General features: G+C 41.5%; 1 protein-coding gene across 2 annotated transcripts; it reads right to left on the bottom strand.

Moving 5' to 3' along the window:
- Nucleotides 1-224: 224 nt before the first annotated feature.
- MORN5 (MORN repeat containing 5) lies at nt 225-23,710 on the bottom strand. 2 transcript variants are annotated; one of them, XM_085854719.1, is made up of 6 exons: nt 23,395-23,710; nt 22,733-22,852; nt 22,457-22,604; nt 16,851-16,962; nt 9,555-9,686; nt 225-1,396 (listed from the first exon to the last, which is right to left on the bottom strand). In XM_085854719.1, the coding sequence occupies exons 2-6, from the start codon at nt 22,777-22,779 to the stop codon at nt 1,269-1,271; spliced, it is 567 nt and encodes a 188-aa protein (XP_085710845.1). In that variant the 5' UTR covers nt 22,780-22,852; nt 23,395-23,710; the 3' UTR covers nt 225-1,268. The 2 variants fall into 2 exon arrangements, with proteins under 2 accessions (XP_085710845.1, XP_085710844.1); XM_085854718.1 differs by lacking the exon at nt 225-1,396 and adding an exon at nt 7,216-8,665.

The raw sequence follows: 23,710 nt of genomic DNA, 5'->3' as shown, positions 1-23,710 counted from the left end.
CTGGAGTACCGGCGGAAAGTGGAGTGGACGCAGCGACGCGTTGCTCTGGCGCATGCTTCCATACCTGACCTGACTTGACTCCCACCCCCCCCCCCCCCACTTCTATTCTCTTTCTCTGTTCTTGCTCTGTTATATCCTGATCTGACTGTATTCTCGCTCTTTCATAGGCCTCGACACTGCATACAAAAATAAGAACACTTGCATGCTGATTATATTCAAAAATATAACTGAATACCCGACTCGTTTATTCAGGTGTACGAATATAATATCGATTTGTTTTGTTAAATTCATTGTTGGATTTCTATGTTCAATACAGGAACTTACACATCAATCAATCTGATATTTTCTGTTTTGTAAACCAGCTGCAAACTTTTTGGTGCTTACTCTGAGAGTGTGCAGGTGTTTCTCTTCCCCTCCCACCTTTCCTCGACCACTTGATCTCCCCTGAATGGTTTTGATCTGCTTTAGTTGAAGCACGAAGAGTATTTTGATGCATTTGTGATTCTGTTTGTTTTTGTAACTGTAGTTAGTACAAGAGTAATGGCTGAGCCAAAATCATAATGGGTCAAGTAGCTTTCTCTATAATCTGGTTGTATATATATATATATATATATATATATATATATATATATATATATATATATATATATATATATATATATATATATATATATATATATATATATATTTATTTTTCATTGTCATAATCTCTTGCAGTGGCAGATGATGTAATTGTGAAGCTATTATTGTTACACCTGGTATTTTGTCAGTTTTGAAAACGTTTTACTGGTAACGCCGTGTATTGTGCTACAATGTTACGAATTAAAAATGTAGTTTAATTCTAACTGGGATAAACAGTTTACATGGCGTGTATGTATACTGTCCACATATCTATATCTAATATGTTTCAACTGCCAGATTCTAAAGCATCAAGGACACCAAAATCAGCTCTACATACCCTAATAAATTGACCATTAACTGGAAAGGGACACTTGGTGATGGTGATGAAGGAGATATGGAGTCTGCTGAACAAGGCCAGTCATGTATAGTTTAAAATTATGCCTGACAAATCGAGAGTAACTTTCGATTGCTATTACTGTACATCTAAAGTAATCGTATACATTGTTTTAAACTGAAAGGATGAGTTTCTTTACCTTTCAACCCAAATTGAAAAGCTCAAGTAAAAATAAATAAGCAGAAATTTACACTGTGCAGTAAAACTGGGTTTCCCAAGTCTCTATACACATGCTCCAGCGTACTGTAAACCATCACAACTTCATGAGAACCGCCTTAAGATCCTGCGCATCCTGAATGCTGTTCTGATGAGGATCGAAGGGAACAATCTCATCCCAGGACTTGCGGCAGAAGCGCAGAATCCACTCGTGTTCAGTTTCATCTAGTGTAAAAGAAAGATGGAGCAAGGTGTAAAGAGAGAGCACATGTTCACGTAGGCAAGATGCTTCGTGTATTTACAAATATGTGAAATGCCTGCACACAACATCCCATGAGTTTCACACAGGATATGAAGACAATTATAAAGTGATGTCCTATGTTCCTTTTTATTAATGAGAACACAGACCACAGTTTCACCTCCAACTTGGTTAAATTTCAGAGAGGCTTGCCTATTACGAGTCCAAACAAAGCCTCATCAATATGACTGGGCTTGGCTTAATAATGTTCACTTCACGTGATGAAATGTGATAACTTTTCATTACATTTGCTCTATTTACAGATGATGCAAGATGATTGAATATATGCATGCCATGAGTGAGAACATAGCAAAGCATTGCATTGGGCTCTCCTTATTACCATAAAGTTTATCCAGTTGGATTTTCCTTCCCCACGCCCTCTCCCTTTCCACCTCTCAACTACCCCCCACCCCACATGTCTTGCAGCAAAAGCACTATTTTGTAAACAAATCGGGAAGTGGTAAATTTTGAAGAAGGCATGAGCAAAATCTACTTGGTGATAAAGTTGTATCCTCCACAGTGAAAGGTAGTGTTTTTCAGTCTCTCATCACATATAAAAATAAACAGAAAACTCTGCTGCTGGGAAAGCATCACAGCCTCAGCTGCCTCAGCCTAAATACATCTTTGAATTCCCCTCTGCGAATAAACAAGGATCCACTGATGTTCAAGGATCAACTATTTTGTTCAAAGATCAACTCTTGTTTTTTCCCCATTTCTGAAACCACCTTCCTGAGGCTGTTCAATCCCACTCTTTCCTCCAGAACTTCCAGAAGCAGTGCACTGCCATCTCTTGTCATCCCTAATTCTGATCCTTGATCTTTATTACCACCATTTATTATCACCTTAAGTTTCCTAACCCAGCCCTCATACTCGCAGGTCACTCACTGTGTTTTCTGCACTCTGCTCTCAACTCACAGTTAGGTTATTTCATTTGGTATTAAATTCAGGAATAGTTCCCAGTGACTGGTCATATTGGTATAATAATACTGTTATGTAAGTGAATGAAATGCACCAAGGCCCCTCCCCTTCAACCAGGCTGTTTCTGGTACATAGTTGCCAACCTGCACATGAAAGGACTTCCTTCACATCTCAGACTGGATAGGCCCAGGAAATATAGGGAAAATAGAAGAAACTGGAGATTTAAAAAATGTGTTCACTGGGACAAATAACAGAAATGGTGAGCTGTGTGATATTCTGCATTTGAAATGGTTGATAGCCAGTGTTACTCTGGAAAGGATCCAAAATAACATTTTAGAAAATGCAACACCATCCTGGGGAGAGTTGCTAACTTCATTCTATTCCACAACAAAACCTAATCAGCTTCTAGTCTTCAGTGTGCATTGTTGATGAATTATAAAAAAAACACAGCTGCTCAGCATTATGCCACACAAGAAAAGAAGCATTAATTCAATCAACATACTGAAGTATGCATCACTGATTTCACTTATTGTTCACATAAAATTGCATGATCAAGCCTGTTTCTAGGCACCATTCAAAGGTTAATGGCCCAAACGGTTTTGGCATGGTGTGCCAACAGAACAACAATGTTGTTGATTATTGTGTAACTTGCCTTGCCAATGAGGCAACAAATGAGTGAAGGATGAAATGACCAGATTAGACAGACGAAAGTGTTCATGCATCTTCACAATGAGGTTAAATACAGATTGATAAATTGAATCAAAAGAACCTATATTGAAGTGTGCTAACCACCGTGGAAAGCGAGAAGCTGATGTTTTGGGGTGTAAACCCTTTGTCAGAGCAACTCCATCGCAGGTTGTGGAAATTTATATTGAGCAGCCATGGGAATCCAACCCATACAGTGAAGGAAATGCACCAAGGCTTTACCTCCTCCACCACCAAGCCACTCTTATTTAAGGGACCTCAAAACTGGCACGATTGAATGGAAGGTCTATGACCATCAGTTTTGATTATGTCCCAATTCGGTAATTTTCAATGTTCAGAGAACCTAAATCTCAAACAAGAGGGCAGGACCATCTCCTGGGACATATCTCAAGCATTTTACAGTCTGGCATCCTGCTCTGCTTGTTCAGAGCATTGCCTGCGGCATTACAAGGCGACCTACATTCCTGAAGGATTTCTGGCTTGCACCACTTCCATTACTGTTGCCATGAATTTAACCCTCTCCTTCCCTCTCCTAATGGAGGCTGGAGTTCCCCCAAAACAGTCTTTTGGACCATGTCTTGTTTTTCATCTATAATAATGACTTCTCACATGCTCTCTAATACCCCCTATTCCTTTTTGCAGATGGCATCACATTGTGTCATATATATTGCCCTATCTCCCCATCCCACATTTTGTGGATGCTTTCACATCACAGATGGTCAGAGGCATTTGTGTTTGAGTGATTTTCCTCTCCCTCTCCTCTATCAGCCCAACCTCCTCCAATATTGCTCATGTCCTTTCAGTAACACCCTCCTGCTTAAACTCCCAAAATCCAGGCTTATTTCACACCTCAACTCTTGTTTTTTTCCCCGTTTCAGGAACCGCCTTCCTGAGACTGTTCAATCCCACTCTTTCCTCCAGGACTTCCAGCAGCAGTGCACTGACAACTCGTCATCTCCAATTCTGATCCTTGATCTTTATTACCACCATTTCTTATCATTGTAAGTTTCCGAACCCATCCCTCATACTTGCAGGTCACTGTTTTCTACCCTCCACTCTCAACTCACAGTTAGATTATTTAATTTGGTATTGAACTCAGGAATAGTTCCCAGTGACTGTCCATTGGTATAATAATACTGTTATGTAAAAATAAAGGATCTATTAATGATCCAGAAAATTACTGTGGTCTAACTCTTTGGAGCTGTTTACTGCTGCAATAAATGTGAGACTATCAACCTACATAGAGGGATGTGGTATCTTAGGTGATGAGCAGGCTGGGTTTAAAGAAGGGTTTATTACCCTAGAACATATATTTGCTCTACATTTCATAGTTAGTTTGGATTTATACCACCGAAAGAGGTTGTACTGTGCCTTTCCTGACGAGAAGAAAGCATTTGACTGGCAGCAACTGATTTCAACAGGGTTGAATGGTAAGGTTATTTATGTTGTCCATAAGTTGGAGTCAGGACAGGAACCATAAGATTGGAGAGTAGCAAATGTAACACTGTTATTTAAGAAAGGTTCCAGAGAATAATTTGGGAATTTTAGACAAGTTAGCTTGACTTCAGTTATGTGGGGAAGGTGTTGGTGGTGTTAATTAAGGAACAGATAAAGGGAACTAAATGAATAATTTCATTTAGTCAGCACAGATTTATGAAAGGGAGATCATATTGTTGTTTTTTTATTCAAGGTCTAAGGCTCATAATGGAGATGCTACTCACACATCTCATGAACACTTTGGCCTATTGACAAGACAAACACAACAACTGAGCTTGGGGGAAGTGCCATCACTTCCCTTAGTACACTGAATACCAGTGACATCACAACAATGGTACCTCTTTTCTCACTGCACTCAGCAGGGCATTTCCTCAGGAGGAATGTCCTCTTCCCTATCCATGCTAACTTATGGGGATTGCCCTGCTCCTAACCTTTTAAATGCTGAACCCCAAGCAAGGAAGCAGCACGTGCCATTTTTTTGAATTCTTCAGTATGACTCGGCCAGGGTTTGAACCACTGACCTCCCAGACTCGGAATGGACACTCCATCCAACCTTTACACTACCGAGTCTGGTTATGTTTAACAAATTTATTGGAGTTCTATGAAGCAGTTGCTGACTGTATGGATGAGGGAAGGCGAATGGACATTGTAAATATAGACTTTCAGAAGGCATAAGGTACCACATAGGAGGTTGTTAGCCAAAGTGAGGGCTTGTGGAGCGGCTGATCAGGTAGCTAATTGGATTGCAAACTGGCTTAGTGATAGGAAGGAAAGGTTGTCTGTGAGTCGGAGGATGTATGGCCAGGAGGATGTAAGTAGTGGGGTACCTCAGGGATCAGTAATGGGATTATTATTATTCACAATTAATTTATGTCAACATTTTGGATAGTAGGGTGAAGAGTCTGCTTTCTAAATCTGTGGATGATACAAAGCGTGAAGGTAAGGTAGATAGCAGAGAGGGATGATCAGATTCAGGAAAGTTTAGATAATTTAAGAGAATGGCCAAAAGATTGGCAGATGTAGTTTAACATACAAACATAGGGGCAATACCCCTGGGTGCTCACCTGGTAATGGCTGGATAAGATAAACAGGGAACCACTGGAAGGCATGGATGACCCACAAAATATGTAATGGAAAAGAAAGTAAATACCTATGGATTTTTTTTTAATGCCGTGAACAAACTTTGGTACATCACGGGTGATTAAGGCTGTGGTCAAGTTTCATCGAAATTGTGTGTGTGTGTACTTTCGGAGAAGAAAGCAAGTACATATTTTGGGGGGCAATCCCTGCCCCTTACACATCCTTTGACCCCAATTTTGCTAATGTCATGAACAAACTTTAGTAAATCACGGGTGATGAAGGTTGTGGTGAAGTTTCATCGAAATTGTGTGTGTAATTTCAGAGAAGAAAGCAAATACATTTTTGGGGGGCAACCCCCCCAGACACTCCCTCAGATCACGACTTTTTTAACGTCGTGAACAATCTTTGGTACATCATAAGTGATTAAGGTTATACTCAAGTTTCATCAGAGTTGTGTTTATCCTTTCTGAGAAGAAAGCAAATACCTATTTTGGGGGGAAACCCCCATAGACCCACTAAAGGCCCGATTTTTTTGATAACATTTACAAACTTTGGTACATACAGGTGGTAAATGTTGTGGTAAAGTTTCATCAAAATCGTATGCGTAGTTTGAGAGAAGTAGCAAGTATATGTGGATGGACGGATGGACTGATGGACGGACGATGCGCCATCCCATTAGCTCCCCAGAACTACGTTCCAGGTGAGCTAAAAATGTACATTGCTGGGGATGGGTAAGAAGAATTAAAATAGCGATTACATGATGTCAGGGGCAATGTTGGAGCATGTTACACAGGATGAGGATTTGATGGGGGTAATAGATATGGGGCCATGCAGCTATAGGTAGAGATAACAGGGTTTTTGGTTGTATTCGTGGGGGGTTAAATTATAAATCAAAAGAACTAGTTTTAACATTGGATTGCAATTGAGTGAGGCCTCATCTGGAATATTGTGTATACAGTTTTGGTCGCCACATCTGAGGAAGGACATAACTGCCTCAGATAGAGAGGGTTCAGCATAGGGCTACTAGATTGATTCTGGGGCTTGCTAGACTAAGCTATGAGGAGTGGCTGAAGAGACAGGACTTTATACATTAGAAAGAATGCGATTACAAGGGGATGTAATTGAGATGTTTAAGATAAGGGTTTGGACAACATATGTGCAGTGCAGTTTTTCAGCATAATAGACAGCGTTAAGACCAGGGGACATATCCTGAGAGTAAAGAAGAGGAGAGTTAAGGCAGTATAAAGGCAGGGATCTTTCCAGTCACAGAGTAGTTAATGCATGGAATAGTCTCCCGAGAAAGATAGTGACAGCAGAAAGAGTAGATAGGTTTAAATTGGAATTTGATTGCCCCAGGCAAAAACTGTAACAAACTCTGGTATATGGTAGTACAACTCTCATATGTCAATAGTTTTAACTATGCCATTTTTAAATGGGGCGGGGGGGGGGGTTGGGTACCTAGATGCATGACAGATAGAGGGGTACAGAGCGATTGCCAGGGACTTATAGGTAGCTGGTGTGTGGATAGGTGATGGTTTCTGGAATTGGTGCAGTGCAGACTTATGAGCCGAATGGCCTCCTCCTGTGCCAAAAGTTCCTTGTATATCCTTGCATAATTTTGACATCACGAAACTCAATATCAAGATCATCATCATTTTAAGAAAGTTATTGAAGTATAAGTGAAAAGGTTGTGCAGGACATAAATAAGGGAAATGAAGAAGTGGGGATGCAAGATTGAGGATAAAGAAGGAAATATAGATTTGTCAATCAAAGCAATGAAGTGTAAAACAAACAACCACTTTTATTTGCAGTAGGCTACTATTAAAGCATATACAGTATAAGAACCTCATAGTTACCAGATCTCATGTATAACTGAGATACCAGATTGTGGTCTCCATTAATGATGGTAAATATGGTCGTATTCTTTTTTAACAAGTTACAAAAAAAAACCTTTAAAAAAAAAATGAAAAAACTTGTCGGGATGGAATTCCCAAAAACAACCAAACAAGATAGGAAGGAGTGGTTTTTTTTGTTAGGAGAGAAGAGGATGATACAATACATTGTGGTTCAGTTATCATGTGGAAATCATGTGTTGAAATACTTCCGTTTATGCATAGAGTTCAGCAATCTTCTAGCTGCGATTCTATTTATAATAGTTTTGATCATGACCCGAGGCAATATCTTTGTTGCAGTTTTGAATTATCTCTTAAATGCTTCCATTAGCTGAAGCCTTGCCCTATTATCATGCAACAGATAATACTGTACTGCATTTCCTTCATATGCAGTTATTTTACAGCAGACTTAGGCTCTACCAATTCATACCTGCCTTTCCTGAAAGCTCATATTTCCTCCCTGTGTTTTACATAGTACTTTTTACACCACTCAATTTTAGCTCCGGCATTCGTAGCATAAGTAAGATGCTGCCTTTGTCCTGTCAGGATCAGTATTTTTACGAACACGGGAATTCGCCTTTTGGTGTGAGTCAGCACTATACTTGGGATGAGAAGCAGCATTCTCTTTCTTTTTTTGTTTTTAACATAATTCTGTTTATTCTGGGTGCATTTCCTTCAAAAATTACGCATTTTGTCATATCTTACAATCCACGAGGCTTTGCCCATGATAGAGAGTTTACGGAAGACCATGAATTTTACGGGAGAGAGTGAGTTTATGTCAGAGTTTCTCAGACTGCACATGCATAAATGGCATTCATTGAGTCGGAGTGTATTGTGGTTGTATTATTTTTTTAATCCAAATTTTAAAAAAAAATTGTTATGGTTCGAGTGCAATATGCAAAAGACAATGTTGCTTCCTTCCATTGGAATCATTGTAATTGCTTCATCCATTATTGTTCGAGGTTGGATGATATTTATCAACAATTCGGAGGATGAACAAATTGGATATTTTGCGATCTCTCTTTTTGCGATCTTCTCTTTGTGACCAATCGGCTATTGGTACTTTAGCGATGTATTCTGGCATCTTTTTCATTCTTGCTCGTTCTGAAAACATTGAAGAATAAAAGGTATGACTTTTAAAGGCTTATGACCACTCTTTAGTATTTTTAAACATTTCATTTTATACACATTTGATGGGGCGGCCATCTTTGGCTACATATGGAGTACTACTGTACTCAATGATGATATCCTGATCCTCTTTGCATTATGCTGCATAAATGACAAAAAGTACAATTGATACCAAATGCTAAAATTCTGTTAGCATTGCAAGCCACAGGAATTGTAATATCAATGCCTTTTACTGACCATTAGGTTTGCAAACCTTTCGTAAAATGATACAAAGATATCTGCATATTAGGCGAACAATAAGTGTTTCTGGTGTGGAAGAAAAGTAATTATATTCATGTATTCTCAATTATATTCGCCTTTTGCTGGTACTTTATAAATTTAATTTTTGTACTGGAGTTGAATTGGCTGTCAGTAAAGTTTCCCTTTTCCCAACAGTCTTATGACCTACATATTGATAAATGAATATCTTACTATGAAAAAGGTCTTGCTCACTGCATAGAAACAGGCTGACCTGATTGATAACACTGCAAACTTTCGCCTTGTGCTTATCAGCCCTTCCTGTAGTTGAATTGCCAAACTTCTCACCCTCCCATTTTTTTAGACATCAAATGAGTATAAGAGGGATTGCTTCGGGCTTCTTGTTAGCGGAGATCATTGAATGCTTTGCCATTGGTGTTCTCCCCTTCACATACATGAAATTAAACATTCTCTTTCGATGTACTTTGCCCGAGTGGACAATTGAGTTCTTGAGATCCACCACATTGGTAAAGTTTAGATTTGATACACAATAAAGCAAGGTTGGATTGGAATTTAATTTGGAAATCCAGATTTGTACAAATCTGCTTGCTGAAGCTAAGGTACGCACCAGCATATCGCAATAACTTGTGCTCGTACGTGCTGACTTCACGGGTGTTTGGGTTGTAGAACCCATCATGGCACTCGTAGCAACCCTCAGGGATGTCTCGTGCTGATGGTGAATGAGTCAGCTGGGTCAAACCTGTCCATGGATGAAATATATAATAAATAAGATATGAACAGTCATACGTTTTTCTTTCAATTACCAAACAAAAAGTATTAGTCATCTTTCGCTGCATTGTTATTCGAGTGGTGGAATGGTTGTGTAACATGAAAAACTCCCCTACGAGAATCCCAGAAGTGATTTTTCAGACATATATCCACCATTGGGCAAATGTTGTCAATCAAGTAGGCACCACACTGTGGATGGAATATCTTTCTGATCTATGCAGTAACTACTTCCAATATTTCTGTTCTATTTATCACCAGATCAAACAGAAAAATGACTTTGCTACCACAGCCAGATTCTTACTTGGTGTGGCCTTTCCTGGAAACCCCCAAACCCCTTAGAAAGATGTATACTATTAACTTTACAGACAAAGCCTCTTTCTCTAACCTCAATGGTATCAAGATTTACTCTCAATCCATTGATACGGATGATGTTACATCACTTCTCATGTTTGATGAGCTTAAACCCAAGTTGTTCAACCAATCTGGACTCAAATTGAATGGTGAGCTCAACTGCGATTGAGGCTTTGCAACTTGAAAAAGAAATCATCATGTCTAGCTAGAGTCCAGAACCAACTCAGAGCAATATACTGATTGTGAGGTCAATAGAGGAAATCCACTCTGAGGTGTCTGAATGAGGTGTCTGAAAGAAGTATATCTGCAGGAGAAGGTAGGGCTTGCAAGGATTGATTTTCCCATCTTGCTTAAAACAACCTGATCATGTGCTGCTGGTTTCTTCCTTATGTTCTGGACCTCCATGCCAACAACAGCAGTTAGCTCCAGAAGTATATTATCATGTCCCGAAGCATACTACCCCCCCCCGCCCCCCCCCCCGCTGGTATACGAGAGACACAATCGTAAACATCCCTCAAAGTATACCACAACAAAACATGGTGTTTTAAGTGTTGTGATGGTGGTTATATGTGATAGCCACAAAATATTATGAAAATTGTCTCCATTGGAAGTATGGGGTGTGAGTGTTGGTGGGAAATTGAAGGGGAAGGGAAACATGTTTTGTGCCTTTCCATTTGCCAGCTCTTTCAAGGCTCTACAAACCTCACATTCTATCACTATTGGTTCTTGCTCATATTGTCTTTATTCGAAGGTTGCCATCACATTGCTATCTCGATTGTATAGAGTTTCAGTGGAGCGCTTCCATCTTTCACCTGTTTCTTCTGTAAGATATTTTCCTGTTCTACTGTCAAGGGTCCCAATCCTAGAAATAAACTTTCCTGAGATCTCTCTGATCTTTTTTTTTTTTAAAGATCTCTTGTTTTTCCCATTCTGTTGTCACTTTCTTTCTCTTCGCATATGTCTTTGAAATACTTGGACATAACAACACAAAAAATTTGTACTTAACGACATAAAATAATGAATTCTACACAGAGCCAATAGTTATGATATCAGTTACAATCATACGATATATAATTTGAGGAGTGTCTCTTTGTTTGTGTGTTTGCTTGTTTCTTTGACTTCTATGCACTCCTCAAATGCTGTCTAGAATGAGGGGTTGAAAACTGCTCTACTCAGGGGAGTGCACGGAAAGGTTTTACAGGGTAAAAAAAAATTCATAACCCGAAAGGTTCAGTGTTGGGGGAGGACCCCAAATCTCTCTGTAAATGTGTATTGCTTAATCGCCATCTGGTAGGAGCCGGACATCTTGAATTTGGGGAATTAACCCCTCTGTAAGGATGGGTTCTTTACTAGTGGGCTATATTTAATGCTCACACGTTTGTCAGAACATAGTTGATCGAATCAGGTAAAATGTCAGGAAATTTAAACCGGTCTGGTTTTAATTTTTGTTTTGAGTAGCAACTTGTGCTTCATGGCCATCATGGCTGAAAATCCAGTCTCAAATAGGTCAGTTGTACAATTGAAATGCCCTGATGGAAATCTAGGGATTCTCTTCTTTTCTCCTATGCTAAAATTATTGAGATTCACTTTCTTGAATTCCCGTTAAAGACTGTCAGCTTTTGAATCTCTGAATCTCACATGAAATCAGTCAGCTTTTCCCTTTGCTTCACTGACAAGTCATCAGGCAAGGTGTTTTACTTCAACGAGATTGCGATTAACAGACTAAAATTCCCCTCAATTTGGTGGAGATTGGCCAGGTCATACAAATGAAAATTGTAAGATGGCTCATCAGCCTTGTGGAGGATATGGGAGGTGGGCAGGGGGGGTGGTGGTTGTGGGAGGTGACCTGACCCTGGGTAATCGTCGCATGTTTGCAAAATTTGGTCGAGATTGGCCCACCCATCTTTATTTTTTCTATGATTTTCAGATGTGCACTCAAACACACACACACACACACACACACACACACCTTATTGCACAACAAATGACACTGAACAACATCCCTCTCCCACACACACCAAAAATACTGAGCATCACTTTTAACACAACCATATCATTCTCAGATCACATCACATACATTTTTTTCAAAACGTGCATACCAAGGATGAACACACTTCGGGCACTCACAGGGATCAACCAACTCACAGGGATCATGATTCCATGACATGGGTGTTTTGGATGCCACAAAGGAACAACATCACTAATACACAAACAGTACATTAGATCAGTCATTGACTATTCCAGCTCATCCTGGGCCTCCAGCCGATAAACACATATCTTCACACCCTACAGACCATACAAAAGAAAGCCCTTCTCATCATGACAGGTTGCACATTAACAACACCCAATGAGTATCTACACACAGAGGCAAAACTGTTAAAAATCAAAGACCACTTGGATATGAAAGGTATGTAGATCCTTTGCAGCTGCAAGTGCCAACAATAATCACCCATGTCATTACATGTCCAACCACCCACAGACCCCTAGACACATTAAGAGTACACCACAAAGACACTGCAATGTCATCCTTCAAAACATCCCACCCCACCCCCCTCCCTCACAACCGATCAATGACAACTACAAAACATATCCATACCCACATCACCATAAATGCAATCAATAACTTGGGCCCAAACAGTATCCTAGGCACTAAACCCAGCTGTAAAAGGGAAATGCTGTCACCCTGTTCGAGCAGAGCTAATCAACAACAAGAACGACTTCAACTGGTAATGTGTCTAAATCCAGTTTTCATTTGCCACAACTTCAGCAAATTATTCAATGAAATTTGAAATCAGATGAATGCAATGTTCATTCATGTCAGCGCTCAGGTGTGGATGAAATCTCAGTTCATTTTCAGTGAGGAAACTAAAGTTAGGAAGCACCCATGGCAGTTACCCTTTTGTACTTCTGGATCTATAAAGTGATGTTTCTTTATAAATGTCCTTGTGTCGTCATGAACATGCTATTAAAAGTAGTGGTTTTATTGGCTTGGTAACTGGCATTCAGTTTATAAGCACAGGTGAATATATCCACCAAATATGCCATTTTTTGACAATCACAGCTCATTAGTGAAAATCAGAAAACAACATGAAAAACTTGAATTTCAGAGTGGAGTTAAGAGACAGGTTGTCATAAAACCCAAAGTTCATAGATCTAATGATGTCAAACTGGCAGTTGGATGTTGTTCCAACTTGTGATTATTTAATAGATAAAGCGCAAGTGACACACGAAACACTCTGGCATGGCATGGCAGTGTCGACAGCAAAGCAACTTATAACTGGCTCTTCTTCTCCCCTTTTCAAATTTCTGTATACATATATTAACTACCATATTCTCCCAGCCAAAGAAAGTAGCATAAAGCAACCAAGAAAGCAGCATAAAGCACCAGTGCCCCGTTTCTGCTAATGCCATTGCCACCCAGCTGGTGAAGAACGGGGTGTATGAAGCAAGGGACCGCAAGTCATCTCGACTTGTGGCCAAAGAGGTGTCTGACCTCTAGAGGGTGGAAACACCAGACGGCGAAAGTATCTCCGATGACTTCACCCTGGATGAGCTCGCCACCGCTCTCCAACTACTGAAGCTACACAAGTCTCTGGGCCCCGATCACATCTGCCTGGAACTTATACTCCATGCTGGCTCTGCATTGAAGTCCTGGTTACGCAAATTCTTCTCTTCCTGCTTGCGCCACCTCAAAATCCCCAAAATCTGGAGAAGAGCCCTAGTAGTCACGATCCACAAGCCTCATAAGTCACGAGGGGACCCAAAGAGTTATCGCCTGATATCTCTCCTTTGTGTCCCCTTCAAAATACTTGAGCGTCTTATCTACGCCCACGTCGAACCAATGATAGATTCGCTTTTCCCTCGGGAGCAGGGTAGTTTTCGGCGTGGGAAATATTCCATAGATCAGGTCACTCTTATGACCCAAGACATTGAGGACTGCTTTGAGGCTAAAAGAAGGCCGGTGCTGTGTTCCTCAATCTCACAGCCGCCTATGATACCGTATGGCACCGCGGCCTCACCTGCAAGCTGCTCTGCCTGCTCCCAGACAGGCACATGGTCTGTATGATCATGGAGCTTGTCTACAACCGAAGCTTCACCCTCACCACCGGTAGCGGACAGCGAAGCAGGTTACGACACCTTAAAAACGGCGTCCCACAGGGATCGGTCCTGGCCCCCCTGCTCTTCAATATGTACACCCACGACCTGCCGAACACGGTCTCCGCAAAGTACGCATATGCGGACGACCTGGCGATCGTACACCCGGCAAGGAAGTAGGAAACACGAGAGGGGACTCTGAGCCAGGACATGTCTACTTTATCAGCATACTTCCAGAAATGGAGATTGAAGCTCAGCGAAACCAAAACAGTGTTGGCAGCTTTCCATTTGAACAATAGGGAAGCAAAACGTGAGCTAAACGTCAACATCGATGGAAAACCCCTGTCCTTCTGCCCTGAGCCAAAATATCTTGGGGTAACATTGGACAGGTCGCTCACGTACCGCCGACACCTGGAGTCACTACGCAAGAAGCTAACATCCCGCGCCGCACTGCTAAGATGACTGGTGGGTTCCGGCTGGGGTGCGGGCGCTGTCACGTTACGTACAGCAGCCTTAGCCCTGGTCTACTCCACCACTGAGTACTGTGCAATCGTCTGGTGCCACAGTGCTCATTCCCACCAGATCGACACCGCCATCAACGGCGCCTTGCGTAATGTGACTGGATGCCTGCGTCCCACACCAATGGACAACCTTTCCATCCTCACAGGCATCCAACCCACTGAGCTTCGCCGCGAAGAAGCCACTCTATCTCTCACTCGCTGGGCACTGGAGCCAAACCATTTGCTCCATTTCAAGCTCTCTACTTCATCAAATGAGCAGCCCCGGCGACTGAATTCGAGACACCCATTTGTGCCTGCCACACAGTCGTTGCTGAAAAACGCCAACGACCTTAACATCAGTGCGGCCCACTGGGCGGATCACAACTGGAGTGCGGAATGGCAGACGAACTCTACCAGACTCCGCGTTTTCATTCCGGACGTCGGTTCCCATACCACCGGAATGCCCTTGCCAAGACTGGCTTGGGTACGACTAAATGGTCTACGTACCGGCATCGGACGATTCCGCTCAAATATGCACAGATGGGGTGTGGCACCTTCTGCGGCTTGTGAGTGTGGCGTGGAGGAATAAACCGCAGACCATGTCATCCTTGGCTGTCCCATATACCGTGCCCCAAGTAGGGCACACGGTCTGCGTGTTTTGGATGACGATACAACCCAATGGCTGCTCGACACCTGCCCCGACATATAGCTCGGGGGCGCCGCCACAGCTCCGGGGTGGTAAAAGACATAGACCCTCGGCCCCTGAGCGTGGACAAAAGAAAGAGAACGAAAATCAAGATCAAGCTCGAAACGAAGAAGACCTAGAACCTGTTGTAAACACTGTACTACATGACCACATTACTCGTATGGACTGGCCAGCATGATCTCTCGACATATCCAATTGACCATGCTTGGGACAACCTCGGGAAGTGCGTTTATGGTCACCAAGTCTGCCCACATTCTCTTGATAAGCTGGAAGTCGTCTTCGTTGTAAAATAGTGAAACACCCCACAGTGAAAGCTGGATCATCATGTTTGGTTGATGACAAGAGGTATACAAGGTTGTATTGGGGTCAATGGAGATCGTACACATTATTAACGCCATGTCTTACTTGGGCCAGGCAAATCCATAGCTTCTTCATCGAGGTCTGATTCATCACTTGAATCCTCAGCAAGCCTCTGTTCAGTCTCAGTATGTTTTCTTTTCAAAGAACCAAAAGTGATGCACTCGTCCATAGTAAATAATTCAAAATTATAAACTCGTATATTCAGTGTTCATTCTTGGCATAACGTGAGGAGGTAACCGTCACAATTCAAAACTGTTTTTGTGCATCTGCTATTCCACAATAACTGCTGGACGGTGCTGAGAACTGCAAGAAGGAAGAATGCATGCATGTATATTCCCAAAACCAAGCAAACACATGAACAGTGTTGGCATCTTAGTGGCAAACCGATACCATACTACTTGTGGACTGCTCAAGCACCACCAGTGGTAGGCATGCCACATTTTGGGACCTGCTGTATTCTGCAAAAAATGGTGCTTGAAGATGATGTGCACATATTTTTAGCAAACAACTAGAGTATTGAATTCCTTGGCCACATGCAGTCCACTTTTGTATATGATAGAACTGGACCCAGGTCAAAAAACCAGTAAAGACCAGTAGCTTACTGGTCAACTGGTACCAGTTGAAAACCAGTAGCCAACTGGTACCAGTAAAGCCAGTTGGTTTCTTACTGGTTTTAATATGGAAATTGGAATAGAGTGATATATTACCAGTTGAAATACATGTATTTAACTAACTGGTATCAACTGGGACCAGTGCATTGTAACTGGTATCAACTGGGAGACCAGTACATTGCAACTGGTATCAACTGGGACCAGTACATTGCAACTGGTATCAACTGGAACCAGTAAGACTTTAACTGGTACAAATATGAGCTACTGGTTTTTTCAACTGGGAAATTGGAATTCTGACTGAATTTAACTGGTACCAGTTGAAACCAATAGAGACCAGTTAAAGACCAATTAGAACCAATAGAGACCAGTTGAAAATGTGTACTGGTTTTAACTGGTTTTTCGACCTGGGGAGTTATAAAATGGAAAAGCAGAATAGTTCAGTTATCAAAATGCTGAAATTCACCACTTGCATGTGCTGTACCTAATATGAAACAACGCTCATCCAGGCATACCTGCCGGCTTAAACCCATTGCATCTCTCGGTGTAATATTGACGATGGCGGCCATCACAATGTGTCCAGTCATTCTCGGAATACACGAGGCCATCTGCAAAGATGTACATGCCCTGGAAAACCAGTGAGATACTTATTCTGTATGAATTCAAACCAATGGCAAATGTATTCACTTTAACTTATTGTTACAATTACTAATTACAAGGGTGATTCAAGGTTATCCTGCTCTTTGTTGGCATGACCATGTATACTGTATATATATATATATATATATATATATATATATATATATATATATATATATATATATATATATATATATATATATATATATATATATATACTGTATATATATATGAATATGACCTGGGGTTTGAGGTTCGCCACGAGGGGAAGCCCTCGGGTTCCTTTTGAATGCCCGGTCCTGAGGCCACCAGTCACGGATAATTCCGCAGTCTGACAGGTTGCTAAGCAACCACAAGCATCAATTAACCTTGTGAATTCTAACAGGGTTATCTGTCGGGCTCCATTTACTTGAGGAGGTGACAATATTAACCAAGTTTCGTGTCCTCAGCGAACACTCGGGTTACTGCCGAGCAATACAGTGAGTATACATGGCTAACGAGTAGAGCCAATCAATGGGGTACAACTTCCCGTTTAACTGTACTTGTACACTGTCAGAGCAATGAAGGAAAGGACAACCGAGACATATTTGAAAGAACAACCAGCAACAATTTATTTACACACACATGCAATGGTGAAAAGCACATTATTTACAGGCCTTTATTCACAAAAGCAGAATGTTGAAATTCACCACTTGTATGTACCGTAAATAAGACAAGCATCATTAAAGCGAGTATTTACAGGCAAAAATCAAAAGGCACAGAAGAGTAAATTTAACCCCAACACTTATTATTATACAATCTCATTTACACAAAAGACACATGGCCATCAATTAATCTCTGGGGAGAGGAAGAAGACAAGAAGAACTGAGAAGAAAATAAAAGTATGGAATGTGGGGTCGACTCCTTCCCCACATATTATAAAAATTATATTATAAAAATAATTATAGTTTAGCCCTATCTCTCACTGGTGAAGAATCAGTTAAAAAAATAAGAAGACCTTAGCTTTCAGCGTTCGGCGTGAAATGCCATGGTGGGCGGAAATGACGTCTTTCGTTCGTTCGTACATGAGAGGGGAGCGTTTCTTGGTTTTTTTCGTCAAGCAATAAATTCAATGGTTTTTACATCTATAACACATTAGTTTCACAAATTTCCATTGAAATACTCGGGTATTTCCGTCAATTGTCGCCATTTCCGTCTAGGTTACGCACCGCCATCTACCGGACGGCCGTCATTGGCTCACTTGAGGCAAGTGGGGGGGGGGGACATTTCAAACTCAGTGCAATTGTATACAGCGCACGCGCTGTAAAAATTTATAGTTTAGCTCAATCTCTCACTGGTGAAGAATCAGTTAAAAAATAAATAATTATCGTATCCGAACCTGGATTCGGATCTTCACTAAAATTCAATCAATTCTTCTTAGTGGCACTCCCAACCTATCCAACAAGTTTCATTGGAATCCTTCGATAGCTTTTTGAGATATCGTTCTACATATAGTTTTTGGCCCCATCTCTCAATGATGAAGAATCACTTTTAAATTCTAGTGTCTGGATCCGGATTCGGATCTTCACCAAAATTATGCGTTGCTGTCCTTGGCCGGTCACATACATACACAAAAAAATTCAGAACGATTGCTTGAAAACTGTGGCCAAAAATTGTGTGACAGAAAGACAGACAGGGAAACAAACAGACAAATGCGGCAGAATTTTTTTTTTCTGAGTAATGAGCTCGGTCTGACCGACTTGACCAATCGGTCCATCCATGTATTTTTGTGTACGTGATATTTCAAAAAACGTTGAACATTCCTCAAGACAGCTTTCACATTGCAGATATGTATTCCTCATGACATTATTTCTATCCTATTAGATAATGGTTACGATTGGGCTGAATTCTTGGTAACAATTGGCTTTCCGACATTCAACATTTAGCTTTCATATTTCACAGATCTATTCCTCATACCACCTAAAAGGCGGGGCACTCCTTGTTTTTATTTGTTGTTTTACTTTCTAATTTTTTGCCTAAAACACCCCCTCCCGGCGCTCATTGATGATCCTCTGAAAGTTTGACGAAGATCCGTTCAGTCATCTCTGAGAAATCGAGCCTGGTGTTGGCTCAGTGGTTAGGGTGGTGGCTTGGGATTGTAGGGTCCTGAGTTCAAGCATTGTCGGCCGCTGAATTAATACACCAGGGGGTTGACTCAGCCTGTCATCCTTCCGAGGTTGGTGAAATGAGTACCAGTTCCAGTGTGTGTACTGGTGGAGGGGCACTGCATCAGCGACACACTCGCGCTTCAAGAAATGACAGCTACCCTGGCAGCTAAGCTGCCATACGACCACCACCACCATCTCTGAGAAAAATGGCGACACACGAACAGATATCTCTTTTATAGGAACAGATTGATTGCATACTTACTATATCTGTATTCCATTACATGATATATTATACTTGTGCCGCCAACAGATCATGTCACAGATAATAACGCAAAAATGGCAAAACGTTTGAGTCCGCCCCCAACCAAACCCATATGGGTACTGTGTGTGTGTATGTATATATATATATATATATATATATATATATATATATATATATATATATATATATATATATATATATATATATATATATATATATATATATATATATATATATTATATTATTTCTGTTAACGTTCGCGCGTAATTTGACGTTTCTCCTCCGAAACTGCCGGGCGGATTGCCACCGCTTTCGGCATACGGGTGCTCTGTGGTCTAATGCAATGGTTCTCAACCTGGGGGTCGTGAGATTGTTTTCGGGGGTCGTGGGAAGCTTGTCAAAACAAATAAACAAACAAATATATAATAAAGAAATTCATAAATATTTTTTGGAAAATGATTTTGCAATGAAATCTCCCATACCAATGTTATAATGTAGTCATTATGAAACAGATTTGAGCAGCAAGTGAAATTAGTGTGTGTGTGTGTGTGTGTGTGTGTGTGTGTGTGTGTGTGTGTGTGTGTGTGTGTGTGTGTGTGTGTGTGTGTGTGTGTGTGTGTGTGTGTGTGTGTGTGTGTGTGTGTGAGTGAGAGAGAGCGAGAGCGAGAGCGAGAGCACGCGTGCAGCAGAGTGGCGAGTGCTGAAAGTCAATGTTAGCGCTAGCTAACTACTGCAAGGTGGCTGAATATGGATCGGTGGCTTGTCAAAAAACGTCTGCCAGCTCAAGATGCAGACCAAGACGACACATGTGAAGGTGGGCCAACTGTTACAAGTTCAACTGAAAAACGTAAGGTGCCGGCGGCAGATTTGGCCTCCAACAAGTGTCGGAAATATCAGACTGACTTTCTACATGCAGTACGGATTCACATGCCGAGCCAAAAATGAAGTGGAATATCCACAGTGTGTTCTGTGTTCAGAAGTGCTTGCTCACGAAAGCTTGAAACCGATGAAATTGAAGAGACATTTACAAACCAAACACCCATCCTACATTGACAAACCATTAGATTTTTTTGTCGTAAGGAGGGAGAACTACAGAGCCAAAAGACGACTGTATGTGAGCACTGTACAATCCCTGTCAAAGCCCTGTTGGCTTCATATGAAGTGGCATACCTGGTTGCTCAATCCAAAAAGCCCCATACTATTGCAGAGAGCCTGATCCACCCAGCAGCGATTGCAATGACCAGAGCTATGCATGGTGAAAAAATAGGTAGCACACTTGAGACTATTCCACTATCTAATAACACAATGGCGAGGCGCATTGGTGAAATGGCCAACGACATTAAAGAGCAGCTCATTGACCGAGTGAAGAAAAGTGGAAGATTTTTCCCTCCAAATTGACGAAACAACGGATGTTTCCAGTGATGCAGTTACTTGTTTTTGCAAGATACAGCTACGAGGGGAAAATGTACAAGGATATGTTGTTTTGCTCGACACTTGAAGGAACTTGCATTGGTCATGACATTTTTAACAAACTGGATAGTAAAATGCGCGAGGAGGGGCTAAGTTGGGAAAATTGCATCTCTGTGTGTACAGATGGAGCTGGCGCCATGCAGGGGACAAGAAGGGGACTGAAAGCTAAAGTTTTGGAAGTGGTAGTTTTGGGAGTTTTTGTTTTGTTGTTTTGTTTTTTTTGTGTATTTTGGTCAGTAATGCAAGGTTTGTGTACGTCTGGTAGCTGTCATGTGTGATAGTAACCTCTGTCTGCAGCAGAGGGTCGCTCAATCTTCCAGTCTGTGTCCCATGCATAAATAGGCTACATACCGCTCTTTACAATTACAGAAGCCTTTTTTTATGAATGTGGCTGGCTGTTTTTACTGTGTTATACATCAGAGTGTAAATAATTAATTTGTGATGCCAGTTTAGTTTAGTTCTGTTTAGTTTTAACAGCTGGCAGTACCTAGGCGTTGACCAATGTGCTCCAGGCACTGTGGATTTTTTTTATGCGCTTTGTGACGTCACTGCAGTGTGTTTCAAGTGTGAGTCGGGAGGGGGGTCGCGAACCCCAACTTAGATTTTTTGGGGGGTCGCGGCTCCAAAAGGTTGAGAACCACTGGTCTAATTTACAGCATGGGCTATGTGATCTCGTGCCAGACGGACAGGTTTGGGAGTTTTTGGCGATTTTCTAATTTTTACATTCATTTGCATGGCGATGTGTGACGTCACCGCTGAGGTCATATCATTATCGGGCATTCACCGACGTCATTACGTCTGTCGTCGACAGACCGTCACTGCTGAGAGGCGTAATGCCACTCCGAGAAAATAGCGTCTGCAATGTAAAACCCTCTTCTGCACATGCTGACTACCTCAGAAGGTGAATTTGACACAAAAAAAGTAACAAGAAACATTGTATATAAAGGAATTCGATAAATCACATTGTGAACACCGCATATATTGACGTCCGAACGAACCCTCACTGTAGAAACTTCGCACGTAGCGCGGGTTTTGGCTAGTATATATATTATACTATATATATATATATATATATATATATATATATATATATATATATATATATATATATATATATTCTTCTTCTTCTTCTTCTTCTTTCGGCTGCTCCCGTTAGGGGTCGCCACAGCGGATCATCCGTGTGATCCGCATAGTGATTTCGCACAGGTTTTACGCCGGATGCCCTTCCTGACGCAACCCTGGTCGCCTCTTACGACACAGGGATATGGTACACCTATTTTAACCGGGGTATACACCGGCCCAGTATGCTGGTACTCATTTCGCCGACCTCGGAAGGATGACAGGCTGAGTCAACCCCCTGGTGTATTAATTCAGTGGCCCAACGGGGCTTGAACTCAGGACCTTTTGGATCCCAAGCCGCTGCCCGAACCACTGCGCCAACACACCAGGCTATATATATATATATATATATATATATATATATATATATATATATATATATATATATATATATATATATATATATATATATATATATATATATATATATATTCAAAGAAATCCCAATAAGATGACATTCTGAAGCCGTGCTCGCCATACATACATCCTTTGCTACACCATGCTTCCAGGTGGCCTCGAAGCGACCCCCGTGTGGGAAGCACAATGCACCAGTTCCGTGGAAAAGGCCGTCCAGCAGCTCTCCGTCATAGCGCGTCCCCGTCGGCAATGTGTACTGGCCCCGTCCCTCGATCCTGCAGACACGAGCAGTGGCGGCGTCGTACACACAGCATATCGGTATATAATACAAACCATCGAAAAGTAAAAGAAGGAAATATATTTCTCAGCTTGTGGGAAGGAGATCCCGTAACATTCCACTCACCTCCCATTCACATAATCACCCTTGTAGCTGCTGCCTGTGTACTGCATGGTGACGGTGCGAATTCCTCCTCTTGTGCCGAACCTAGCAACCAGTCACCAGATTCTTCTTCTTCTCTATAATCTGATAACACGACAAATAATGACCTCGATAGTTCTGACCGGTCGTGAGGACACATCAGCGATCTTTGTTCCTGAGGTAATTAAAAAGAATCTTCCTCGATGATTATTACTTTATTAACCAATTAATTATTACTGACAACATCTGATAACATTTCCTGTTGGCAAAACGCTGCACAACTGCTCACGTTATTGGACTTAATGATGTTATGAACCACAAGTACACAGATGCAGCAAAGGGACGGAGATAGTTGAACCATGTTCATCAATCATGGAATGAATATACAAAACACGTTGCACATAATTAATGACGTCACACAATAAATAATACATGCGGTAGATTGTTGTGGTCTTCATGAATCCTGAAGAGATCCTCCCACAGTTAAAGCAGTTATTTCATCGTTAAATTGTTTAGTTAACTGTCTCAAGTCCGTGTTGATAGATCTGTGGTAATTGCGATTGTGTGGATAGAAAGCTAAAATATCATTTTTCGTCATTCCACATTCCTTTCCACTAAATAAACCATTTTCCGCATGTTTTCCTCACCCACAAGTGCATTATCCGCGCAGCCTCCCCGAAACCGTTTCAAACCGCTTCATTTGCTCTTGGAACGATAGTTTACGCCAAAAGTGCAGGTTCGTGAGCCGATTCTCTTCACGAGTGCCCCGAGGGCCGTTTTCGGGCTCGTTTCGTGGGCTCCCACCGAAGAAATTCGCGCCAAGATCCAGCGTGAAGGCAGCTAGCTCCTCCCACGGATGAGGGGAGGGGCAAAGCGAAGTCTTCATGGTCATGGTTATGGTTATGGTTATGGTTATGGTTATGGTCATGGTCATGGTCATGGAGGGGGGGGGGGTTAAAAACC

This window comes from Eptatretus burgeri, chromosome 14 (assembly GCF_056783735.1).
Source record: "Eptatretus burgeri isolate ZD-2024b chromosome 14, Ebu_testis_v1, whole genome shotgun sequence".
Taxonomy (NCBI): domain Eukaryota; kingdom Metazoa; phylum Chordata; class Myxini; order Myxiniformes; family Myxinidae; genus Eptatretus; species Eptatretus burgeri.
Note: the sequence above shows the minus strand (reverse complement) of the source record. Positions and strands in the feature narration are given on the sequence as shown.

Excerpts from the sequence above, each read along its gene's own strand:
- MORN5 (XM_085854718.1), bottom strand. The coding sequence starts at position 22,779 with ATGCAGTACACAGGCAGCAGCTACAAGGGTGATTATGTGAATGGGAG. Across the intron at positions 16,963-22,456 it reads AGCATGGTGTAGCAAAGGAT|GGCATGTACATCTTTGCAGA; the intron begins GTATGTATGGCG and ends CTGGTTTTCCAG. Across the intron at positions 8,666-9,554 it reads CAAGTTATTGCGATATGCTG|AACGAGCAAGAATGAAAAAG; the intron begins GTGCGTACCTTA and ends CAATGTTTTCAG.